Source organism: Mirounga angustirostris, unplaced genomic scaffold (assembly GCF_029215605.1).
Source record: "Mirounga angustirostris isolate CCGP_5_RB_7025 unplaced genomic scaffold, mMirAng1.0.hap1 SCAF_3, whole genome shotgun sequence".
Classification (NCBI taxonomy): domain Eukaryota; kingdom Metazoa; phylum Chordata; class Mammalia; order Carnivora; family Phocidae; genus Mirounga; species Mirounga angustirostris.
This window is the reverse complement of record NW_026991711.1, coordinates 99,672,200-99,693,240: the sequence shown is the minus strand read 5'-3', so window position 1 is coordinate 99,693,240 and position 21,041 is coordinate 99,672,200. Positions and strand designations below refer to the sequence as shown.

The following is a 21,041-nucleotide window of genomic DNA, read 5'->3' as shown; positions in this document are numbered from 1 at the left end:
GTAGTTGACATTCTAGTTTTACTGGGCATCTTTTATTTTTTTCTGGTGATCCTACTTTTATCACATTCTGAAGGTCAAAGCAAATCATTCAAAGATAAGGGAAGGAGGCATCACCTTTTAATGAATGAGTGGCTTGCTCATAGAGGGAAGAAGTTAATGGTGGCCATTTTGCAGACTACCACACTATAACAAAAGACTTGAAAATGTGTATCAGTATAACCAGTGATTCTATTTCTAGGGATTGTTCTGAGAATGGGATTAAAGACATGCCAAATGTTTAGCAATATGAATGTTGATTGTAGAATTACTTATAATGGTGAAAAAAGGGAAATAACAGAAATACAAAGGTAAAAAAATTAATATATTTGTTGAGCTCCTCATATGTGCAAGACACTGTGTTGAGCACTCAAGATATACTAAACAACACAGAAAATCTCTGGCTTGAAGAATCTTAGAGACTAAAGGGGTAAGATTCACATTAAACAGATAATAATACATTTAAGTAATTGACTGTAAGTGTGCTAATTACTAAAAGAGAACTACTGGGTGCTATGGAATCACCCAGGGCCAATTCAACTGGACACTGGTTTAGGAGAAAGGACAGGAAATAAAGGGAAAGGTTGAGGGAAGAGAATATTGGGCAGAGTGAACAGCAGGATTCTAAATGTATATATTTACATGGAAATGTGATCATAATAAACAATTAGGTATGAGATGTTCATTAAACATTCAAGTGGAGATGCCAAATTGTATTTAGATATACAAGTTGGGATCCTGGGAAGGGTCAGATCTGAATATATGTATTTCTTGTTTTTTTGTGGGTTTTTTTTAAAGATTTTTATTTATTTGACAGAGAGAGAGAGTACAAGCAGGGGGAGTGACAGGCAGAGGGAGAGAGAGAAGCAGACTGCCCACTGAGCAGGGAGTCTGATGTGGGGCTCAATCCCAGGACCCTGAGATCATGACCTGAGCTGAAGGCAAAAGCTTAATTGACTGAGCCACCCAGGTGCCCCGAATATATATGTTTGGGAGTTACCAGCCCACAGTCAATAGGCAGTAAAATAAAAAGCACATCAGGGGAGCAGGTTATCATCAAAGCCCAAAAAAAGAGAGTTTCAAGAAGAGCGTGGACAGTTGGGAGACATGCCACTAAGATTCTGACTTGGATGAAGGCAAAAACTGACCATTGCATTTGGTGACATGGAGGCCACTGATGCAGTTTCAGATGTAGAGGGGAGGACAAAGATCTAACTGAAATGGATTGAGGAAAGAAAGTAGGTGATGTAATGGGGGGAAGGCTTTCATTTGAGAAGTTCTGCTGTGAGGGAGCAGGAGAATGGGGCAGCAGCTAGACAGGAAAGGGGGGTCAAGAGTCACTTTGTTGACTGATGGGAACAAACCCAAAGAGAGGGAAATCAATAATGCAGGAAAGAAGGGCGCCTGGGTGGCTCAGTCGTTAAGCGTCTGCCTTTGGCTCAGGTCATGATCCCAGGGTCCTGGGATCGAGCCCCGCATCGGGCTCCCTGTTCCACGGGGAAGCCTGCTTCTCCCTCTCCCACTCCCCCTGCTTGTGGTTCCTTTCTTGTTGTGTCTCTCTCTGTCAAATAAATAAATAAAATCTTTAAAAAAATAATAATAATGCAGGAGAGAGGGGTCTATTTGTAGGAGAAAAGTGCTAGAGAAGGTGAAAGAGGATGAGATCCAGAACTCAAGGGAAGGGTTGACATTAACAAGGAGAAGGGATGTTTCCTCCTATAGTAGCAGATGAAAGACGGAGAGTGGGTCCTGATTCAAGAGGCTGCAGAGTGGGAGGAAGAGGAGAAAGTACCTGTTTGCTTCTATTTCCCATGAAGCACTGAATCAAGGTTATCTGTAAGAAGGAAAGGGAGGAAGGGGGAGATTAAAAATGTATTCCCCAAGTGTATTTTATATCTCATGTTGATCACGCTAATTTGAAAATTATGCATGTATAGACTCCCACTTATTCAATAAACTCTACAGTTTTTCAACATCTCAAATAAGAAAAAGAGCAAAGCGGGAGCCATTATAAATATCAAGAACAATAGTGCACCAATCAAGATGAATTTATTGGAGACTTTTATTTAAAAGCCTTAGAGGAATTTAATAATCATGTATTAAAATTCATCAGCGTCAATTTAGCAATCAGGAGAACTCCTAAGTCATAGAAGGAAGTGCACATCAAAGTATTGTTCAGAGTCATGCATATTAGTCAGAGTTAACAGAGGCCCAAAGATGTCTGCTTTTGTGACTTTACCAATGCATTAAATTGCTTATTTCCATATTAGCAAACAGACTAAAGTAGTAATTGGATGATGTATTTATCATGACCAGAGCAGGCTGGACATGAGTAGACACTTGTGAGATAAAGTCAATGAGATAAAATGCAATATGCTGCTGTAAATCACATCAACTACCTAAATTGACATTACGAGTTGACACTCCTGGGGTGTTTTTTCAGAAGCTATTAGAAAAAAAATGAAATTTGAGAAGAGCTTTTGGGTCATCAGTGCTCTATATTTAGAATGTTCAAATAATCATAGATTCTAGCACTTTGTCACCAAGAGAGAAATTAAATGGGATTACCTCCTCTTTTCACTGCTTTTTTTCTTTTTCATTGAACACACCAGAAGTTTCTGTGATGGGACAAATCCCATTCTGAGGCTTGAAAATAGATGTTATACTTTTCAGATGAGGTTAAAAGTGCATTATGATAATTAAAACATAATAGTAATATTATTCACAATGCAATACAAACTCTGAAAAGAGCAAATATTTATTGAGCACTTATGTACCAAGCACTGTTCTTTGTACCTGGGGTATGCATTATCTTACAAAATCCTCAAAACTCCTAAAACATCTTTATGAGGTAGGTTCTATCATTGTCTACTATGGTTTTGGTCAAATGCACTATAATAAAGACTCTTACAAATATTGCATACTTGTTCTGTGCCAAGTGTATTGCTGTGTTAGGGGATTTTGTGTGGCAAAAATGAATGAGGTCCCCAACTCACAACCTCCTGGAGGAGATAGATGCGTGAGCAGATGACTAGAATTTCCAGGTGCCATGTTTTGTGAGAAGATGAATAACTAAGTCTGCTTAGAGCTGGAGCTTGAAGGATGAGCTGCAGTTGGGAGAAAGGCAGAGGGAAGAGGTGCAAGTGGGACATTTGGGACGAGGTTCTGGCTGCACGGGAAACAGAGTTCCAGCATAGCTTATGGAGGAAGTACACGTTAGGGAGTGGCAGGAAATAAAGTTGGAGAAATAGGTGGGAGAAGATTGGGAGGGTCCTCTCTGAAGCTGAAAAGTTTGGAACGGATTCTGTAAGCACCATAGAGCATCCAAGACACAGGCGCTGAGAGACATGATCAGCTTTGGTTTTCAGGGAGATAAGCCTGGCACCAATCTGTGATGCTCACTGGATGTAAGAGACTGGAAGCCTGGAGAAAACTGGACGAAGTTAATGTCCAGGTACAAAAGGAGGAGGGCCAGAAATAAAGTGGAGAAGCCACACGTATGGTGTGTTTCTGAGCAAAGATACTGAACTTTGAAATTTAGTCACCTAAAATCAGAAATTGTCACACTATATCTATACCTGTGGATTGATGCTGGCAATTACCAGACCTTGTCACTGGAGGGTTTTATCTAACTGAACAGCTGCATCATGATTGCCACTCAGCTGAGAGCAATCAGGAGATGCCACCCCATTGTAAGATGCATTCTGCATTAAGATTTCAGGTATCTTAAAAGGTGTGTTTAGAATGGATACAATGGGAGCATTGTGTTAAAAATACATCCCATACCTAACCACTTCTCCCTTCTTTCAGTCCCCCACCCTGGTCCAAGCCAACATCAATCATCTCTTTCCCAGATGATGACAGTAACCTCCTAACAGGTCCCCCTGCTTCTGCCCTTACCATCTCCTCCTCTCTCCTAAAGCCCTTCTCAACAGGGTAGCTAGGGCCAAATCATGTCATTCCTCTGTTCAAGATCCCCAGTCGGGGGTGCCTGGCTAGCTCAGTAGGTAGAGCATGTGGTCTCCGGTGTGACTCTTCATCTCCGGGTCATGAGTTTGAGCCCCACGTTGGGCGTAGAGATTACTTTTAAAAATAAATAAATAAATAAATCCCGGTGGCTTCTCCTCAGAGAAAAAATCCAAATCCCCAGTCAGAGGCTACAAGACCCCATGGGACTGGTCCCTCCTTAGCTCTCACTCCCATCACCCATCCCCTGCTCCCCTTGCTTTGGTCCCTCCACTCCAGACAAATGGGCCTCCTCCAATACCACACAAGGACTTCCGTCCTGGCTCCGGCAATTAGTACCTGCTGCTCCCTCTGCATGACCTGCTCTTCTCCTGGGTTTCTGCAAGGCTCATTCCGAAGTCTATAACACCATGCCACCTTTTTACAAGGCCTCCTTTGCCTTCCATTGTCTAAAATTGCTCTCACACCCCCACCCCCAAACTCTCAGGTATTTCCAATCTGCCTCCCCTGCTTTATTTATTTAGTAAGTTAGCACTTACCCCTATGTGGTAGAGCACCTGCTTTACAGGCTCATCCTTATAACCGTCTAGAATGTGACTGTCCTGGTTCAAAACCTATGGGTGATTTTTCAGGCCTGACCAGAGGCAATTTCAAAGGCTCCAACCTGACAGGCTCACAGGGAAAAAGCTGCTATTCCTGCAGCAGACTTGGTTCACAGCCAGTGCATCGGGGTCTCGGAAGGGAGGTGCAGACAGGGACCCAGGGCCCCTGGCCAGACATGCTTTTTCACAGATCTGCACTTCTAGCTCTGGACCATCATTCTTGGCTTTCTCTCTGCGAGGCCTTGGGCACAGAGTTTCAAGGGGCTTCTGCTGAGTCCTCCTTATGGAGGTGGGAGTGGGGAGGAGAGGGTAACCTTGAAGACACTTTTCCCCACTCTGACTCAGTACGCAGTACTGTTTCACTCCTAGCCCTCCCCAACCTTGCCAACTTCTCCCCATCCCCCCACCCCCCTGCTTCAATCCCAGAATCCATGAACCCATCAAAGATCCTCACTGGTGTGCCATTTAGTGAGGGAAATGAAACAGGAGGGAGTCTGCCCTTTCTCCAGCTTTAGATTCTTGCTTACTCCATCACAGTAAGGGATTTGAAGGCTCAACTCTGATTTTTGGCTTGTTGCTTTAAACAGCTACGCTGACCCTTTTCTTTCTCTCCCAGCTCAGCAGAGCTCCTGACAGTGTCACAAGGGCAAGGGTTTGGCCTGTGGTTTTGTTCTTTTGTTTTTAATAGACTTTATTTTTCAGAGCAGTTTTAGGTTCACAGCAAAATTGAGCTTCTACTCCCGTGAACCTCCCCCATTGTCAATGTTCCTTGCCAGTGGTACATGAGACCCGGAGTCCATAGTTTACCTTAGGGTTCACTCTTGGTGTTGTTCATTCTATGCATTTGGACAAGTTTATAATGACATGTATTCACCACTGTAGTATCATACAGAGTAGTTTCATTGTCCTAAAAATCCTCTATGCCTGGCTTATTCCTCCTTTCCTCCCCTCGACCCCTGGCAACAAGGGATCTCTTTATTGATCCATAGTTTTGCCTTTTCCAGAATGTCACATCCTTGGAATCATATAGTATGTAGACTTTTCAGATTGACTTCTTTCAAGCAGTAATATGTATTTAAGGTTTCTCCCTTTTCATGGTTTGGAAGCTCATTTCTTTGCAGTGCTGAATAATATAATATTGTCTGGATGTACCACAGTTTATTTATCCACTCACCTTCTGGAGGATCCTGGCTGCTCCAAGTTTTGGCAATTATGAGTAAAGCTGCCAAAAACATTCATGTGCAGGTTTTTGTGTAGACATAAATTTTCAGCTCCTTTGAGTAAATACCAAGGAGCATGAAGGCTGGATCAAATGGTAAGTATATATTTAATTTTATAAGAAACCACCAAACTGTCTTCCAAAGTGACTACAATTTTTGCATTCCCACCAGCAATAAATGAGAGTCCTATTGCTCCACATCCTCACCAGCATTTGGTATTGCCAGTGTTCCAAATTTTGGCCATTCTAACAGGTGTGTAGTGATATTTTGTTGTTTTAATTCGTATTTCCCTGATGATTTATGATGTGAAGCATCTTTTCATATGTTTACTTGCCACCTGTAACTATTCTTTACTGCGTTATCTGTTAGGGCCAATTTATTTTATCAGCTTGTTTTTTCTTATTGTTGAGTTTTAAGAGTTCTTTGTATATTTTGGATAATAGTCCTTTATCAGATGTGTCTTTTGCAAATATTTTCTCCTGGTCTGTGGTTTGTCTTTTCATTCCCTTGACAATGTCTCTCACAGAGCAGAAGTTTTTAATTTAAATGAAGTCCAGCTTATCGATGATTTCTTTCATGGATCATGCTTTTGATGTCATACCTAAAAATTCATCACCAAGATTTTCTCTTATGTTATCTTGTAGAGTTTTATAGTTTCACATTTTACATTTAAATCTGTGATCTGTTTTGAGTTAATTTTTGTGAAGGGTATAAGTTCTGTGTCTGATTCATTGTTTTCCATGTGGATGTCCAGTTGTTCCAGCACCATTGGTTGAAAAGACTATCTTTTGTCTATCATATTGCCTCTGCTCCTCTGTCAAAGAACAGTTGACTATATTTTTGTGGATCTAATTCTGGCCCCTCTATTCTATTCCACTCATCTATTTGTTCTTTCACCAATACTACACTGTCTTGATTACTGTAGCTTTCGAGAAAGCCTTGAAGTCAGGTAATGTCAGTCCTCCACTTAGGCTCTCTTTCAGTATTGTGTTGGCCATTCTGGGTCTTTTGTTCTGTATATAAACTTTGGAATAAGTTTCTGATACCCATAAAACAACTTCCTGGGATTTTGTTGATATTGCCCTGAATCTATAGGTCAAGGTGGGACGAACTGACATCTTGACAATATTGAGTCTTCCTATCCATGAACATGGAATATCTTTCTGTTAATTTAGTTCTTCTTTGATTTCATTCATCAGAGATTTTTAGTCTCCCTCATATAGATAATGTACATATTTTGTTAAATTTATACCTAAGTATTTGCTTTTGGGGGGGTGCTAATGTAAATAATAATGTTTTTAATTTCCAATTCCATTTGTTCATTGCTGGCATATAGGAAAGTGACTGACTTTTGTATATTAACCTTGTATCCTGTGATCTTGCTATCATTGCTTATTAGATGTGTTTTTTGGTCAATTCTTTCAAACTTTCTACATAAACAATCATGTCATCTGTGAACAGAGACAGTTTTATCTCTTCCTTCCCAAATTATATACCTTTTTTCCCCCTTGTCTTATTGTGTTAGCTAGGACTTTCAGTATGATATTGAAAAGTAGTGGTGAAAGGGGATATCCTTGCTTTGTCCACAATCTTGGACAGAAAGTTTCAAGTTTCTCAATATCAAGTATGATTTAGCTGGTTTTTTGTTGATGGTCTTAATCAAGTTGAGGAAGTTTCCCTCTATTCCTAGATTGTTGAGAATTTTTTTTATCATGAATCAATGTTGATTTTGTCAAATGCTCTTTCTGTATCTGTTAATATAATCATGTGATTTTTCTCCTTTGCTTGCTGATGTGGTGGATTACATTAATTGATTTTTAATGTCAAACCAGCCTTGCACACCTAGGATAAAACCACTTGATTGTCTTGTATAATTCTTTTTATTCAGTGTTGGATTTGATTTGCTAATATTTTGTTGATAATTTTTGTATTTATGTTCATGAGAGATATTGGTCTGTAATATTTTTGCCTTGTAATGTCTTTGTCTGGTTTTGATGTTAAGGTAGTGCTAGCTTCATAGAATGAGTTAGGAAGTATTCCTTCTGCTTCAATTCTTTGAAAGAGATTGTGTAGAATTGGTACAATTTCTTTCTTAAATGTTTGGTAGAATTCACAGTGAACCCATTTGGGCCTGGTGCTTTCTGAATTGGAAGGTTATTAATTATTGATTCAATGTCTTTAATAGCTATAGGCCTATTCAGGTCATTGGCCAGTTTGTTTGTTTTCCTGCTCTATCTCCAACAATTAGAAAAATACCTGGCACACATTAGGTGCTCAGTAAATTTTTAAAATAAATTAATAAGAATCTACTAAATTCTTGGAACAGAATAGATTCTTGGAATAAAGGTAGATTGTTGGAATAAAAGTACTCTTCATTTAATAATTTCATTATAGGTCATTAAGTCAAAGTATTATGTACAATGCCAAAAGAATCATTATAATAGATTAAGGTTTCAGATTAACTTGGGTATTTTTATTGCCTAAACTTTATTTCCTCTTTAAACCACAGAATTATAGCTAACAAAGTTAATATTAGGTAAATTTAAAAAAAAAGAATAGATAATATTTTGTTTGGTGCAGAAAACAGGAAGAAACACTGCAAATTGACATTCAAAAAGAGAAGAGATGAGATCCTACATCTTAGATCCTGGTGTTCTATTTGTCTTTAGTTCACCACCTGAAAGTCCTGTGTAGATGGAAACAAAATCCTACTGTCTGGTATGCAGGTGGCTTTTCCTTAAGGGTTTCAAAATATCGACAGAGAAATGGTAAGCAAACTAGGGAAGTATTCTAGGAAAACTAGGGACATTTGGAGTGCTGTAAGCTTTCAACCAATTGTTATTGTTGTTACAGTTAAAGAGTTTTGTTTTCCTGGTACCTGTACTCTGTATTTAAGAGGGAGGAAACAAATACTGATAAACTGTAAAGCCAGCCATCTCTTACAAGAGGTTACTGAGCTGTCCCAAGGCTGAGGCTGTCTTGGTCCAGAAGAATTCAACTTCAGGGGAAATTCTTAAAGGACATTTATCTGCTAACCTCCAGGCTGCTACAAAATGAAGGACTCCAGGATTTATGTGCCCCAAATGAAGGCTTTTCATGCTATTGATATATCAATCCCTGACATCCCCTTCTTCTAGAAGCAGCTCCTTCCTACCCTAAATTTTTCTGAGCAAGAACAGAGAGGTAAGGGAGCATCTCACAAGACCTCTCTTAGTCTACATTCTGGGTCAGTGACAGAATCAACAACGACCAAAATTACCCTACAACCTCTGTCTCCCTTGAAATATGCCCCGATAATTTTATGCCACCTCGAGGCACCCTAAAGTTTTCCCCCAATAGGGTTCATCCACCAGTCAGTATTCTAGGACTCTTCTTACTTCCTCATTGCACATTATAAAATTTTGGCTTAAGATTCTATAATGCTTTCTACTAAGCTGAAAGACTAAATCACAAGAACTATGGACAAGAATGGTTTAAAATATTGCCTCTCCCCGGTAACAAGTTGTCTCTATTCCTACCAGGTCCAAATGCAACCAACTAAGATTGCAATGATGAACAATAGGCATCTCCTGCTTTCTAATACCTAGCCCATAGCTGACATCCCCAACCCTTTCTTGCTTACTTGCCACTGGAGGAAAGATTGCATTACATGCTTGGATTGACCAATAAGTGAGGGGTCAAGGGCCAGGTTGATTGACATCTTACTGGTTCTGCAAGAATTCTAAATGTCACCTATCATAGAAGTTGAGTGGAGTTGCTGGGTGAACTTTTGATCTGTTTATCATTTCACTGTATATCACCTTGGCCAGATACTTGTGCTATTGTCAGAAGATTAATTTATCTCAGAAGTGACAGAAAAGGAGATGCTCAGGGGGCCTAAGTCTATCCATCCTATACCTAGAAACTTAGTTCACCTGATGTGTTATATTTTTTGTTTTTTGTTTGATTCAATTTAGCTAAAAATAAGACAGCTTGAATAGACATATCTCTAAAGCAGATATACAAATGGCCAAAAGCATGTGAAAGGATTCTCAAAATCATTAGTCATCAGGGAAATGCAAATTAAAGCCATAATGAGGTACCACTTTATACCCTAGGATTCCTAAAATAAAAAATAAGAAAATAACCATTCTTGGTGAGGGTGTCAAGAAATTCGAACCCTCATACACACTGCTTGATAAGAATGTAATATAATGCAGCCACTTTGGAAAATAATCTGGAAGTTCCTCAAAAGGCTAACCATAGAGTTATTATATGACCCAGCAATTCTACTTATAAGAATGTAACCAAAGAATTGAAAACATATGTTCACACAAAAACTTTTACATGAATCTTCACAGCACCATTTTTCATAATAGTCAAAAAGAGAAAACAAATGAAATACCTATCAATGGATGAATGGATTAAAAAAATGTAATGTAAGCATACAATGAAATACTATTCAGCTATAAAAAGGAATGAAATACTAATATATGGATAAAACTTGAAAACTTATGCTAATTGAAACAAGCCAGACACAAAAAAACCTAGTATTGTGTAATTCCATTTGTATGAAATGTCCAGAATAGGCAAATCCACAGAGAGAGAAAATAGATTAGTGGTTTCCAGGGGCTGGGCTGGGGGAGGAGTGGGAGGTGACTGCTAATAGGTACAGTTTCTTTTGGGGGTGATGAAAAATGTTCTAATCTTAAATTGTGATGATGGTTGCAAAACTCTGTGAATATACTGAAACTATTGATTTGTATTTCTAAAATGAGTGAATTATATAGTATGTGAATTATGTCTTAATAAAGCTATTTACAAATTAAAAGGAAGATAGCTTATTTAAATATTAGATGGCTGACATATTATTATTATTTACTTCAGAAACCCATGAAAACCTTAAAGAGGAAAAGGCAACCCACCTGGTGCGTAGGGCCAGACTCTTAACACCAAGAATGAACCTCTTAGTAGTGTGGCAGCAGTTAAGAGAAGAAAATGGCTTTTGGGAGGAGACCCCAACCCTCTCTGAGCCATGAACAGATATGGTGTCCCTGTGTCATTTTAAGGCAAATGTGGAGCCAATGAGCTGCATTTGCATATATACATTTCCATTATGGTAGTCAGACCTCTAAATTCTCCGAATTAGGGATTGCTATCTTTCAGAATTTGGGACTACCTATGGTGATCAGCTTGTCCTGGTTTATCTAGAACTTTATAGGTTTTGGCACTGAAATCCCACATCAACCCAATCAGTGCCAGGTAAATTAGGACTACCAGCTAGAGCAAATGGCCCATGGAAAGCTGCTATCTGTATTTATTCCTGTAATAAACAGGCCACAGTGGGAAGAAATTATTACAATTTCTTTTGCTATAGAAAATGGACTCCCTTCTTTTCCCCCCAGGGTCCTAGGGCTCACTGCTGCCCTTACCCACCTTGGGAGAATGACCAGAGCACAGAAACAATCCAAGCTAGCAAATCATAATTCAAGTTAAAAAGCACCAGAAATGGCTGGTAGAATTCTGTCTCACTCACATATCAGAGCCATGCTAGAAACCCACAGGGAAATTTATAGTATAAATAGAATGCTTGCCGACAAGCAGAAACAAAATATATCACAAATTCTAACCTGAAATTAAAACTATTCATGAAAGGTGTTCATTAATGAGGGAGCCTTTCAAACTGCTGTGTGTTTCTCCAGCTAAAAATTTCCTAGAAGCTAATCATAGCTCTCTGAAGCATCCTTTTAATATAATTTATGCCTAAACTGAAATCTGACCTACAGAATGAGGCAATATAACATTAAAGGATTATCATCAAAATTAAACTACTTATATTCTCCAGGAAAGAAATAACATCCATTCATAATCAGCTACCAACATTTAAGAAAACATAGTTTCTTTTGCAATGAGAAACATTAATGTTTTGAGTTTGTGAAGCCTCAGAAGAAAAAAACCCAGCCATCTGAAAATAGGTACAAAACAAACTGCTTGGGGAATTTTATTCAGACCCCTACATACTAAACAAAAAACTGTGAAGTATATGAGCAAATAGTAGAAATGTTTTATGCAGAAGAAAGAGAAAGTTTCAAGAGCAATAGCAATGATGTTGGCCTACCTTGACAGTCTCTTAGCTTCTGTGTAGTCCATCCAAGTGATGTCTTAGGGTCAGTTGAAGCAGACTATTTTACAAAAATAAACTAATACAAAAACTTTGTTCCACTCTTCACGCACAGAAGATAATTACAATTGAAGATATAATGCCAGAGTCTTCCTTTTCACATGATGACCTCGTGGTTTCTTAGTTGTTACACATAAAAAAGGCATCTGACCAAAAATGACTCAATTTGTTGAACGGTTTATAAATTTGTTAAAAGGAGGAAAAATACTCCCCCTTTCTTTCTTTCTTTCTTTCTTTTTTTTTCCCTTTCTTTCCTATTTATCTAGCTATTAATCTATCTACTGTCTTGAATTTCTATAAGAGAGTGTGTGTGTGTGTGTGTGTGTGTGTGTGTGTGTGTGTTTTACAACTTGGCAGAGGCCAAAGTCATTCTGTTGTTTTGGAAGTCAAACACATGTTTGTTACTCAATTGATAAATTCCACATGACAATCATAGGATTAGTTGGTTGTTTTTTCCAAGGTGTCACTCCATCATTGCTTCTTCTTCCCTAGCTTAAAACTGCTCAGCTTCAGTGTTGCCCATTTCCTCAGCAAGACACTTCTTTGTCATGAACTAAGGCAAATTCCATACTACTGCTATAATGAAGTGTACAATAAAATACCAGATTTAAAAAAATAGTTTTAAACATCATTCATCTGGTAAATGGGGAAAGCAGCATTGAGGAAGGCAAATGGAGGAAAGCATGTACTTCTATCATCAGCTGCCATAATCATTGAGGCTGATATGTCTGTAACCAGGCCTATAGCCCTTTGTCTAAATTAAGTCAAAATAATAGGATTGTCTTTCACAATCCTCTATCCAGGTCGTCCTTTAGGAATTTTCTCCTTCAGATCTAGTCTTGGAGCTCAGACGAACGTACTGTCACCCAGATATGGTTTTATCTGATTTAGCATCTCACAATCCCAGGAAGTATAGAGCTTTCCCTGAAGACAGATGATCTTGCACTCTCTATGTCCCAGGACAAATGCCACATCACACGAAGGTGATTAACATAACATAATAAAAAAAAAAATAATCTGAGGTAAAAGAAGACCCCGTAAGTCCCTTTAGCTTTTGCTCTTGGGCTTCATTGGATTAGCAGCCCATTCTTTCAACTATGAGTTTTGCCATCCTGAGGAAAGAAGTTCCTCTCCTCAGGACAGGCAAGTGTGGGAATGCTTCTCTTGGAGATGTGCCTTATCTCTGTGGTGAATGAGAAGAAGGAACTGAACATGCTCAGTTTAGCCTCTGTGCTTTACTGTTCTCTTTCTCTGCCCTACCTATTGTTGAGAATTTCTCATTCTGTTTCTCCATGAGGTGAGCTTTCTTTTTTTTTTTTTTTAAAGATTTTATTTATTTATTTATTTGAGAGAGAGAGAGAAACAGCATGAGAGGGGATAGGGTCAGAGGGAGAAGCAGGCTCCCCGCCGAGCCGGGAGCCCGATGTGGGACTCGATCCCAGGACTCCAGGATCATGACCTGAGCCGAAGGCAGTCGCTTAACCAACTGAGCCACCCAGGCGCCCGAGGTGAGCTTTCTATGTCAGGATCTGGCCTTGTAATGCACAGACTTGAAGTTTGGGATTGGTAGGGTAAATTCAGAGAGAAAGTTACTAAAAAACCCAATTGTGGCTGATATCTATGTCCATTCTCCAAACTGGCCCTTTAGAGCCCTAAGACTGGGTATTTTGTTCTCCAGTTATCTGATTCTTGTGTCTACTTCTCAACTGCTTTTGAACTCAGAGGGTTGACAGGCAATTATCACCTCTATAGAAACAAAGAACCCCCAAATCTCAATGGCTAAAACAACAAAGGCTTATTTCTTGCTCCTATTATACATTCACTGGGGCTCTGGTTGTTGGCTTTGCATACACACCCCAGTGTTTACAGTTTTTAAAGACTGGTTCAAATTTTATTTATTTTTTTAAAGATTTTATTTATTTATTTGACAGAGAGAGACATAGCAAGAGAGGGAACATAAGCAGGGGGGATGGGAGAGGGAGAAGCAGGCTTCCTGCTGAGCAGGGAGCCCAATGCGGGGCTCGATCCCAGGACCCTGGTTCATGACCTGAGCTGAAGGCAGACGCTTAATGACTGTGCCACCCAGGTGCCCCAAGACTGGTTCAAATTTTAGCACCTCTGAGTAGGACTTTATTAGCAAACAGAACTAGAAAAAAATATTCACATTTGAATTCTGAGATGTAATTACAAAGACTGTGCCAAAGCGGTATTTTCAAACATAACTTTCTACTGGGGAACCATATTTATAATAAACAACAAAAAGAAATATCATCTACAACTGAATAGGCCTTTTTATATCCCTTGAATTGCTGAGAATTATTTTCGGGCATACTTAATTCAGAGCTTTTCTTTCAGGGTGTTGGCACTTTCCCTTTTTGGATATGAGTTATACTAAACTGACCTCTATTATTTCTGGATTACATGTCAGCAATGGAAAATGAATTGAGTGCTTTGAGGAGAAAAAAAATCATTACCAGAAAGATGAATAGACCGATTGTACTGGGTTACTAAAGTGGTGGCTCTGAAAAGATCGCTGGTTTGATTTTTCTGGGAAACATATCTTCTTGGATACTCTTCACAGTTATGATAAATTCCTCCAGCAGCAGGTGGGAGGTAGGTCTATTGATCTCACACTTTCTCCTAGCCCACTGACTTCAAAGACAGGCCTTTCTTTACTATGTGGTATTCAAATATAGAAACTGCTTTGGGCTCTCAGATTTTGGGTATTTGGAAAAGAGTCAACAATCAGCCAAATCTACATATTCATTGCTTTTGCTATAGGAAGGAGAGACCTGTTTTGACAGATATGTATTATGTGCCAATGATAGAGCAATGATCAAGACTGACATAGCCCCTCACCTAATAGAGTTCTCAGTCTTGGGGAAGGGAAGTGGGTCTACATGGGTAAATAGCCTACAGTTTGGTGTGAGAAATACCAGGATGGGAACACACGGGGTAGTATGGGAATCTCATAGTGAGGAGATCAGGGAAGACCTCCTGAAAGAAATGACTTGTAATTGTGACCTCAGTGGCAGTCGGTCTTAACCAGAGGAAGACAGAATGAGCAAAGGCCCTGAGATTGGAGAGAACATGACATATTTGAAGGACTGAGGGTAGAAAGTAATTGTACAGATAAGGGAGAGAGACATAAAGCAGCAAACAAATGCAAGGTCATGGACACTCTAGCAAAACATGTTGGTAAGTGTGGCCTCTATCTCCATGGACAGTATAGCTGAATAGCTTTTTTAGCAGGGAAGTGGCATGATTGGATTTGTTTCTGGAGGTCACTCTGATTGCTATGTTGACTATAGATTGGTAGAGATAAAGTCTGAAGGTAAGAGATGGAAAGACTGGGGCAGAGGTAATGTAGATACTTGGGTAAGAGATTATGGTCATGCTCAAAGAATGAATCATGGAACACTACATCAAAAACTAATGATGTAATGTGTGGTGATTAACATAACATAATAATAAAAAAAAGAAAGAGATTATGGTCACTTGAGATTGTGTATTGGCTGTGGAAGGCACAGATGGGCAGATCTGAGAAAGTTTAAAAGGTAGAATTGACAGCATTTGGTGACAGACATGACATAGCCAGAACAGGAAAGAGAGGAATTTAGCGTGACACTGAGATTGCTTGGGTCTCTGGCTTGGACACTAGGTTGATGGTGGGATCATTTACTAAAACAAGGAATCCTGGAGGAAGAGCAGGCTTGGAGGTTAAGCCCTTGAATTCAGTTTGGGGGTGCGTTCATTTGAGGGGTATAGAGGACACTGTCAGTGACCTACTCGTGTCCCCTTAGCCTACCATTGAAGTGGTCTGCATATAGTTCCTCAACGTGAAGACAGCCTCTGCATCTTTCTGCCTGAGGTCATTCTTTGGCCACTTGAGTTAGCTTGGCTGCAGGACATATGCAGTCAGGTGTGAAATTCCAGGGAGAAGTCCCAGGAGTGACCATCAACAGTGAGGGATGGGAACTGATGAATGAATAGCTCAGCTTTCCTGTCCCTCTGTGCATCAGGTCTGAGGTGTCTTCCAACCAGTGTCTCAGAGGGTCCCCAAGGAGACTGAGCCCCAATGGCCAACAGTGATAACCTGCTCATTAATACACTGCCTGTTGGGTCTCCTCCTTTCTCTGTCTTACTTCCCACTCCCTTAGAAGGCCTCCTGGGGTCACCTCCTTCCAAAATAAACTACTTGCACCCAAATCAGAGTGTCAGAGCCTAAGATAAGGGTGACTGTGAAACCACCACGTGTAGTTTCCCGAGGGCAAAATGGATGTGAAGGTCTAGAGCTCAGGAGCAAATGTTGTATGGGAGGCACACATTTGGGTGTCATCCGTATATGCTTTCTCACTGAAGTTTAAGATGTAGATGATTTTCAAAAGAGTATGTAGAAGAGGAGGAGGGTCTATCATAACAAATACCATTTAGGGAACAGCCAGCAAAACTGTTGGCCTCAGTAAGACTGGAAAGGAACAGCCAGAGGGGTGGGAGGAGAAGCAGCAGAATTTGGGACCACAGAAGTCAAACGTGGGTGTGAGTATCTCAGGACAATGGAGTTCTCAGGGGTCTATAAGAGACAAGCCAAAAAGTGGTCACTGGACTTAGCTGCTGGGAGGTAACTGTTGACATGGGGGATACAATTTCAGTAGAACATGGAGGCAAAGTCAAGCATCATAGATTAAGTCATGAATGAGAAGTAAGAAAGTCCCAGCAGAGAACGCAGAAACCCTTTCAAGAAGTTAAGCTATGGAAGGAGAGAGAACAGTGGAGCAGTTGTTTGAGATAGGTACAGAGAAGAGGAGGGGTTCTTTCTGCACAGCATCTTCAAATTCCTCCCGGACCTCCTCTTCTTCCTCCCTCCTCCACTTGAAGGAATTTTTGCTATTACGTGGGGCTCACCAGAGAATCCAGGACCATCGTCATATCTTAAAGTCAACTCATCAGCAACCTTAATCCTGTCTGCAACCTTAATTCCCCTTTGCCATGTACCCTAATACATTCATGGGTTCTGGGGACTTAAGAATTCTTTTTACATTCACAGCTCTATCTTAATATTGTGTTACCATTGTGTTGTGTCAAATTCTTCTAGGACTCACCTTTGCAATTTGTGTGATATTCTTGTACATAATACATTGTTGCATGATAATATACATTTGTCCTGAAAGCCATGGTGATGATTTTTATTTTTTATTCATAATTTATGTAAGAAACATAAAACTTAAACTTTCAAGCCAAATAGTAAATATATTACGGGGCAGAAAATAAATATCCATGGGACTTTTCCCCCAGTCTTTCTAAAATCAACAAAAGAACAGCTGAAAGATTATGAGGAAGCAATAAATATTAAACACCAATGGAAGCAGTATCTGTCTAAAGGCTCCCAGAGCATACAGTTGGTCTTTACTAATGGTTCTTCTCCAGACCAAGCCCAGCTCCTGAAGTTCTTTATTGGCACTACCCCATACATTTTTAATGAGCCCTATTCCACTCTGATCTGGGAGGGAAGGGAGAGGAAAGGCAGGGAAGCAGAGATACAGGTGTCATGAACGTGCACAAGGACCCTGGAGTATGAAAAGGATGACTTCACCCACCCACCCAAGCAGCCACTAGTGTAAGGTGTCCACCTCCCACGGGGGGCACAACCCAGGCAGCAAGGCTGATCTGTGTGGGAAGAGATGTTACTTGAGGGCTGCTGAAGCCCCCAGCCTGGAGTACACTTCTTAGATCATCAGTTTCTAAAAAGTCAAAGTCACTAACATCTCCACGATGATTAGCTTACTGGATTGATTGGCAGATCAGCAAAGGCCATAAGGGAATGGGACACCAGCCAGGCAGGGAAGTAGGGGGAGTTGCCCTGGGAATGTTGTAGGTCACCCTGAGTAGAGTAAAGGAACTGAGCACCAAAAGGGGTTTAAACGCCTTCCCAGGACCTCCCACCCCTCATGTTCACACACATGAAAATGACTTAGCATATGAAAATGGCTCACACCTCCTGAATATGCATTAAGCATCAGACCTAGTTCTAAGTGCATTACATGTATTTTCCCATTTAATCTTCTCACAGTTCAAGGAGTCTCTCTTAGTGCCTACAAGGAACAGGATCTAAGGCCACAGAAGTTCAGTTACTAACTTAAAGTCCCATGGCTGATACATTTTAGAGTTAGGATTCAAATTCAAGACTTCTGACTCGAGAGAGCCCTCACTTCAACCGAGAAGTTCCTTCTACAGCCTTCTCTTCAGGATAATTTCTTCGCCCATGGGAGCATAATTCAAACCATCAGCCCTTCTTGCCTGATACAAGTGGCTTTTTCTAGAGTTATTTGGGATGAAGCCTGACATAAGTGTGTGAAATAAGTAGGCCATGAAAGAATACCAGGGGAAATAAAAGAATGATAGCCAGGTATTTTGCTTTATCTACATTTCCAAGAAGATAGTTAATTTTTGATTGTTTGGGTGAGATGTGGGGACAATGTATAATAGTTCCTATCAACACATACTTACTTAGTATCATCACCATGAACAAAAGATGGCCCTTGGTATTCATACTTTGTCTTCAAGAAGGCTTGTTTAACTTGATTTTCCTTGCAAAGCTGCTCTGGGGAAAGGAACTTGTGCTAGAATTGCTTTACTAAATCTGACACCCTCTGAGAATCCCAAGTTCTTTACCTGCATTGTGTCATCCTCGTATCAGCACCTAGGGTGTGCTGTGACAGTGAATTGTAAAAGGGTGTTACTGGGTGTGTTGGAACCATCCACCAGTGTCTGCTTAGCTGGCTCATTCACAGGGGAGGACAATTACTGGATGCAGCCACTGTGCTTCTGTAAACATAGGGCTGGAATGACTCCCTAACTCTTTCCGAGAGCCATGGAGAGGGTCAGGGTTATCATGTGGAAAGAGGACAGGACTATTATGGCCACAAAATCAAATCACCAGCAAAACCTCATTGACCTTTGGTACAGAAGGAAAATTTAAATTAAAAAATTATGAACTCTACTTTGGGACTATGCTCTTGCAAGAGCCCCCACACTTTAGAGTGTTTTTGTTTTCCAATATTTTATTTTATTTATTTATTTGTTTTTAGATTTTATTTATTTATTTGACAGAGAGACACAGCGAGAGAGAGAACACAAGCAGGGGCAGAGGGAGAGGGAGAAGCGGGCTTCCCGCGGAGCAGGGAGCCCGATGCGGGGCTTGATCCCAGGACCCCGGGATCATGACCTGAGCCAAAGGCAGATGCTTAATGACTGAGCCACCCAGGCGCCCCTGTTTTCCAACATTTTAAAACTCTATTTAAGAAATGATTATACAGGGGCACCTGGGTGGCTCAGTTGGTTAAGCGACTGCCTTCGGCTCAGGTCATGATCCTGGAGTCCCTGGATTGAGTCCCACATTGGGCTTCCTGCTCGGCAGGGAGTCTGCTTCTCCCTCTGACCCTCCCCTCTCTCATGTGCTCTCTCTCATTCTCTCTCTCTCAAATAAATAAATAAAATCTTAAAAAAAATGATTATACAGTAAAATATTTTATTTTTTTTCTTTTGATGTAAAGTTTTATGAATTTTATTTAACACATGTATAGATTTGTCCAACTACCACCATGATCCAAATAGAGAACAATTACATCATCCCCTGTAACTCCAACCTGTTATCCCTTTAGAGTCATTCATGCCTTGCCCTTGAAAACCACTGATCTGTTCTTCCTCCCTACAGTGGTATTTTTGAGAATGTCATGTAAATGGAATCTTAAAGCATGTAACCTATTGAGACTGGCTTCTTTCGATTAGCATCATGTCTTTATGACTCATCCAAGTTCTTGTATGTATCAATACTTCCATTTTTATTGCTGAGTAGTATTCCATGGTATGGATGTGTCATCACCATTAAATTCTTGAAAGTTAATTTATTTTTTAATTGGGGTTTAACTCACATCCCAATAAAATTAGCCACTTTAAGTTTTGCAAAAAAGAAGAAATGGGTCGTATGATAATCCTTGCCCCATACAAAGATAACCTTTAAGCTGGAAACAGATTTTTGAACATGCCATGTTTGTCCGACTTTCTCTGGTTTCCTGCTCCATTGTTCCTCTGCATTTGGGGGAAAAAAAGTACACTATTTCTATATTTGGAGTATTGTTCAGTACAAGATCCTTCTCCATCTGCTTGCACTCATGTTATTAACAAATGTTCACTCCTTTCAACTGATTTCAGATTGGCTCTCCAACACTCTAAATTGTCCTTTCTCTTTGATTTTTTGGATAGGTAATGCCTGAATATTGCACAAAACACAAAAGCACAAAATGGCATACCAACATCAGTAAGTCTATCTCATTTTCTATCTCCGAACAATGTAGTCTCTCTGCAGCCAACAATTTTCTCAACTTTCTGAAGCATTATTGCAGAGCTTTTCTATGCATTTATAAATACATGCATGTATAAATATATTTAAAAATCTGTATATAAACACATGTAGAAGTATACAAATATATGTTTTATACACACATAATAGAAATAGAAGCATATAAAATCAATGCACATACATGCATACACTCATACATTTTCCCCACATGCAGGGGGCAGATTCTGCCCAATTTTCTAAACTTTATTCTCTCAATTTCCCTTCTCTTGAACTTCTTTCCAAAAAGTACATTTAGAACAGTCTATTATGTTCATTTTATTCTGTGGTATGAATATATCATAATTTGCATGAGCATTCCATTACTGATAGGCATGTATGCTGTTTTTGAACTTTCCTCTTATAATTAATACCTACAATGAATATACCTCTTTATCTGAATCATTTCACACATATGGAACCATCTATGTAGGATAATTATTTAGAAGTGGAATTTCTGGGTCAAGGGGTACATCCATTTCTGCGTTTGAAGGGTATTGCCAAATTATCCTTCAGAGAAATCACATCAATTTATATGCTATTAGCAATGGATCACAGTGTTTCTACGTTACCTATACTTATTAACTAATTATTTTAACATAATTTCAGACTAATGAATATTTGATTCTCAATTATCAGAAAATTAGTATTAGTAGTTCTTG

General features: G+C 39.7%; 1 protein-coding gene across 1 annotated transcript in view; it reads right to left on the bottom strand.

Moving 5' to 3' along the window:
• SLC35F5 (solute carrier family 35 member F5) overlaps positions 1 to 11,968 on the bottom strand; it is a 96,733-nt gene extending 84,765 nt beyond the window's left edge. The window contains exon 1 of the mRNA XM_064586435.1: positions 11,922 to 11,968. Coding sequence (XP_064442505.1) covers positions 11,922 to 11,953 — 32 coding nt within the window. The 5' untranslated portion in view covers positions 11,954 to 11,968. The remainder of the gene's footprint in view (positions 1 to 11,921) is intronic.
• Positions 11,969 to 21,041: the final 9,073 nt, after the last annotated feature.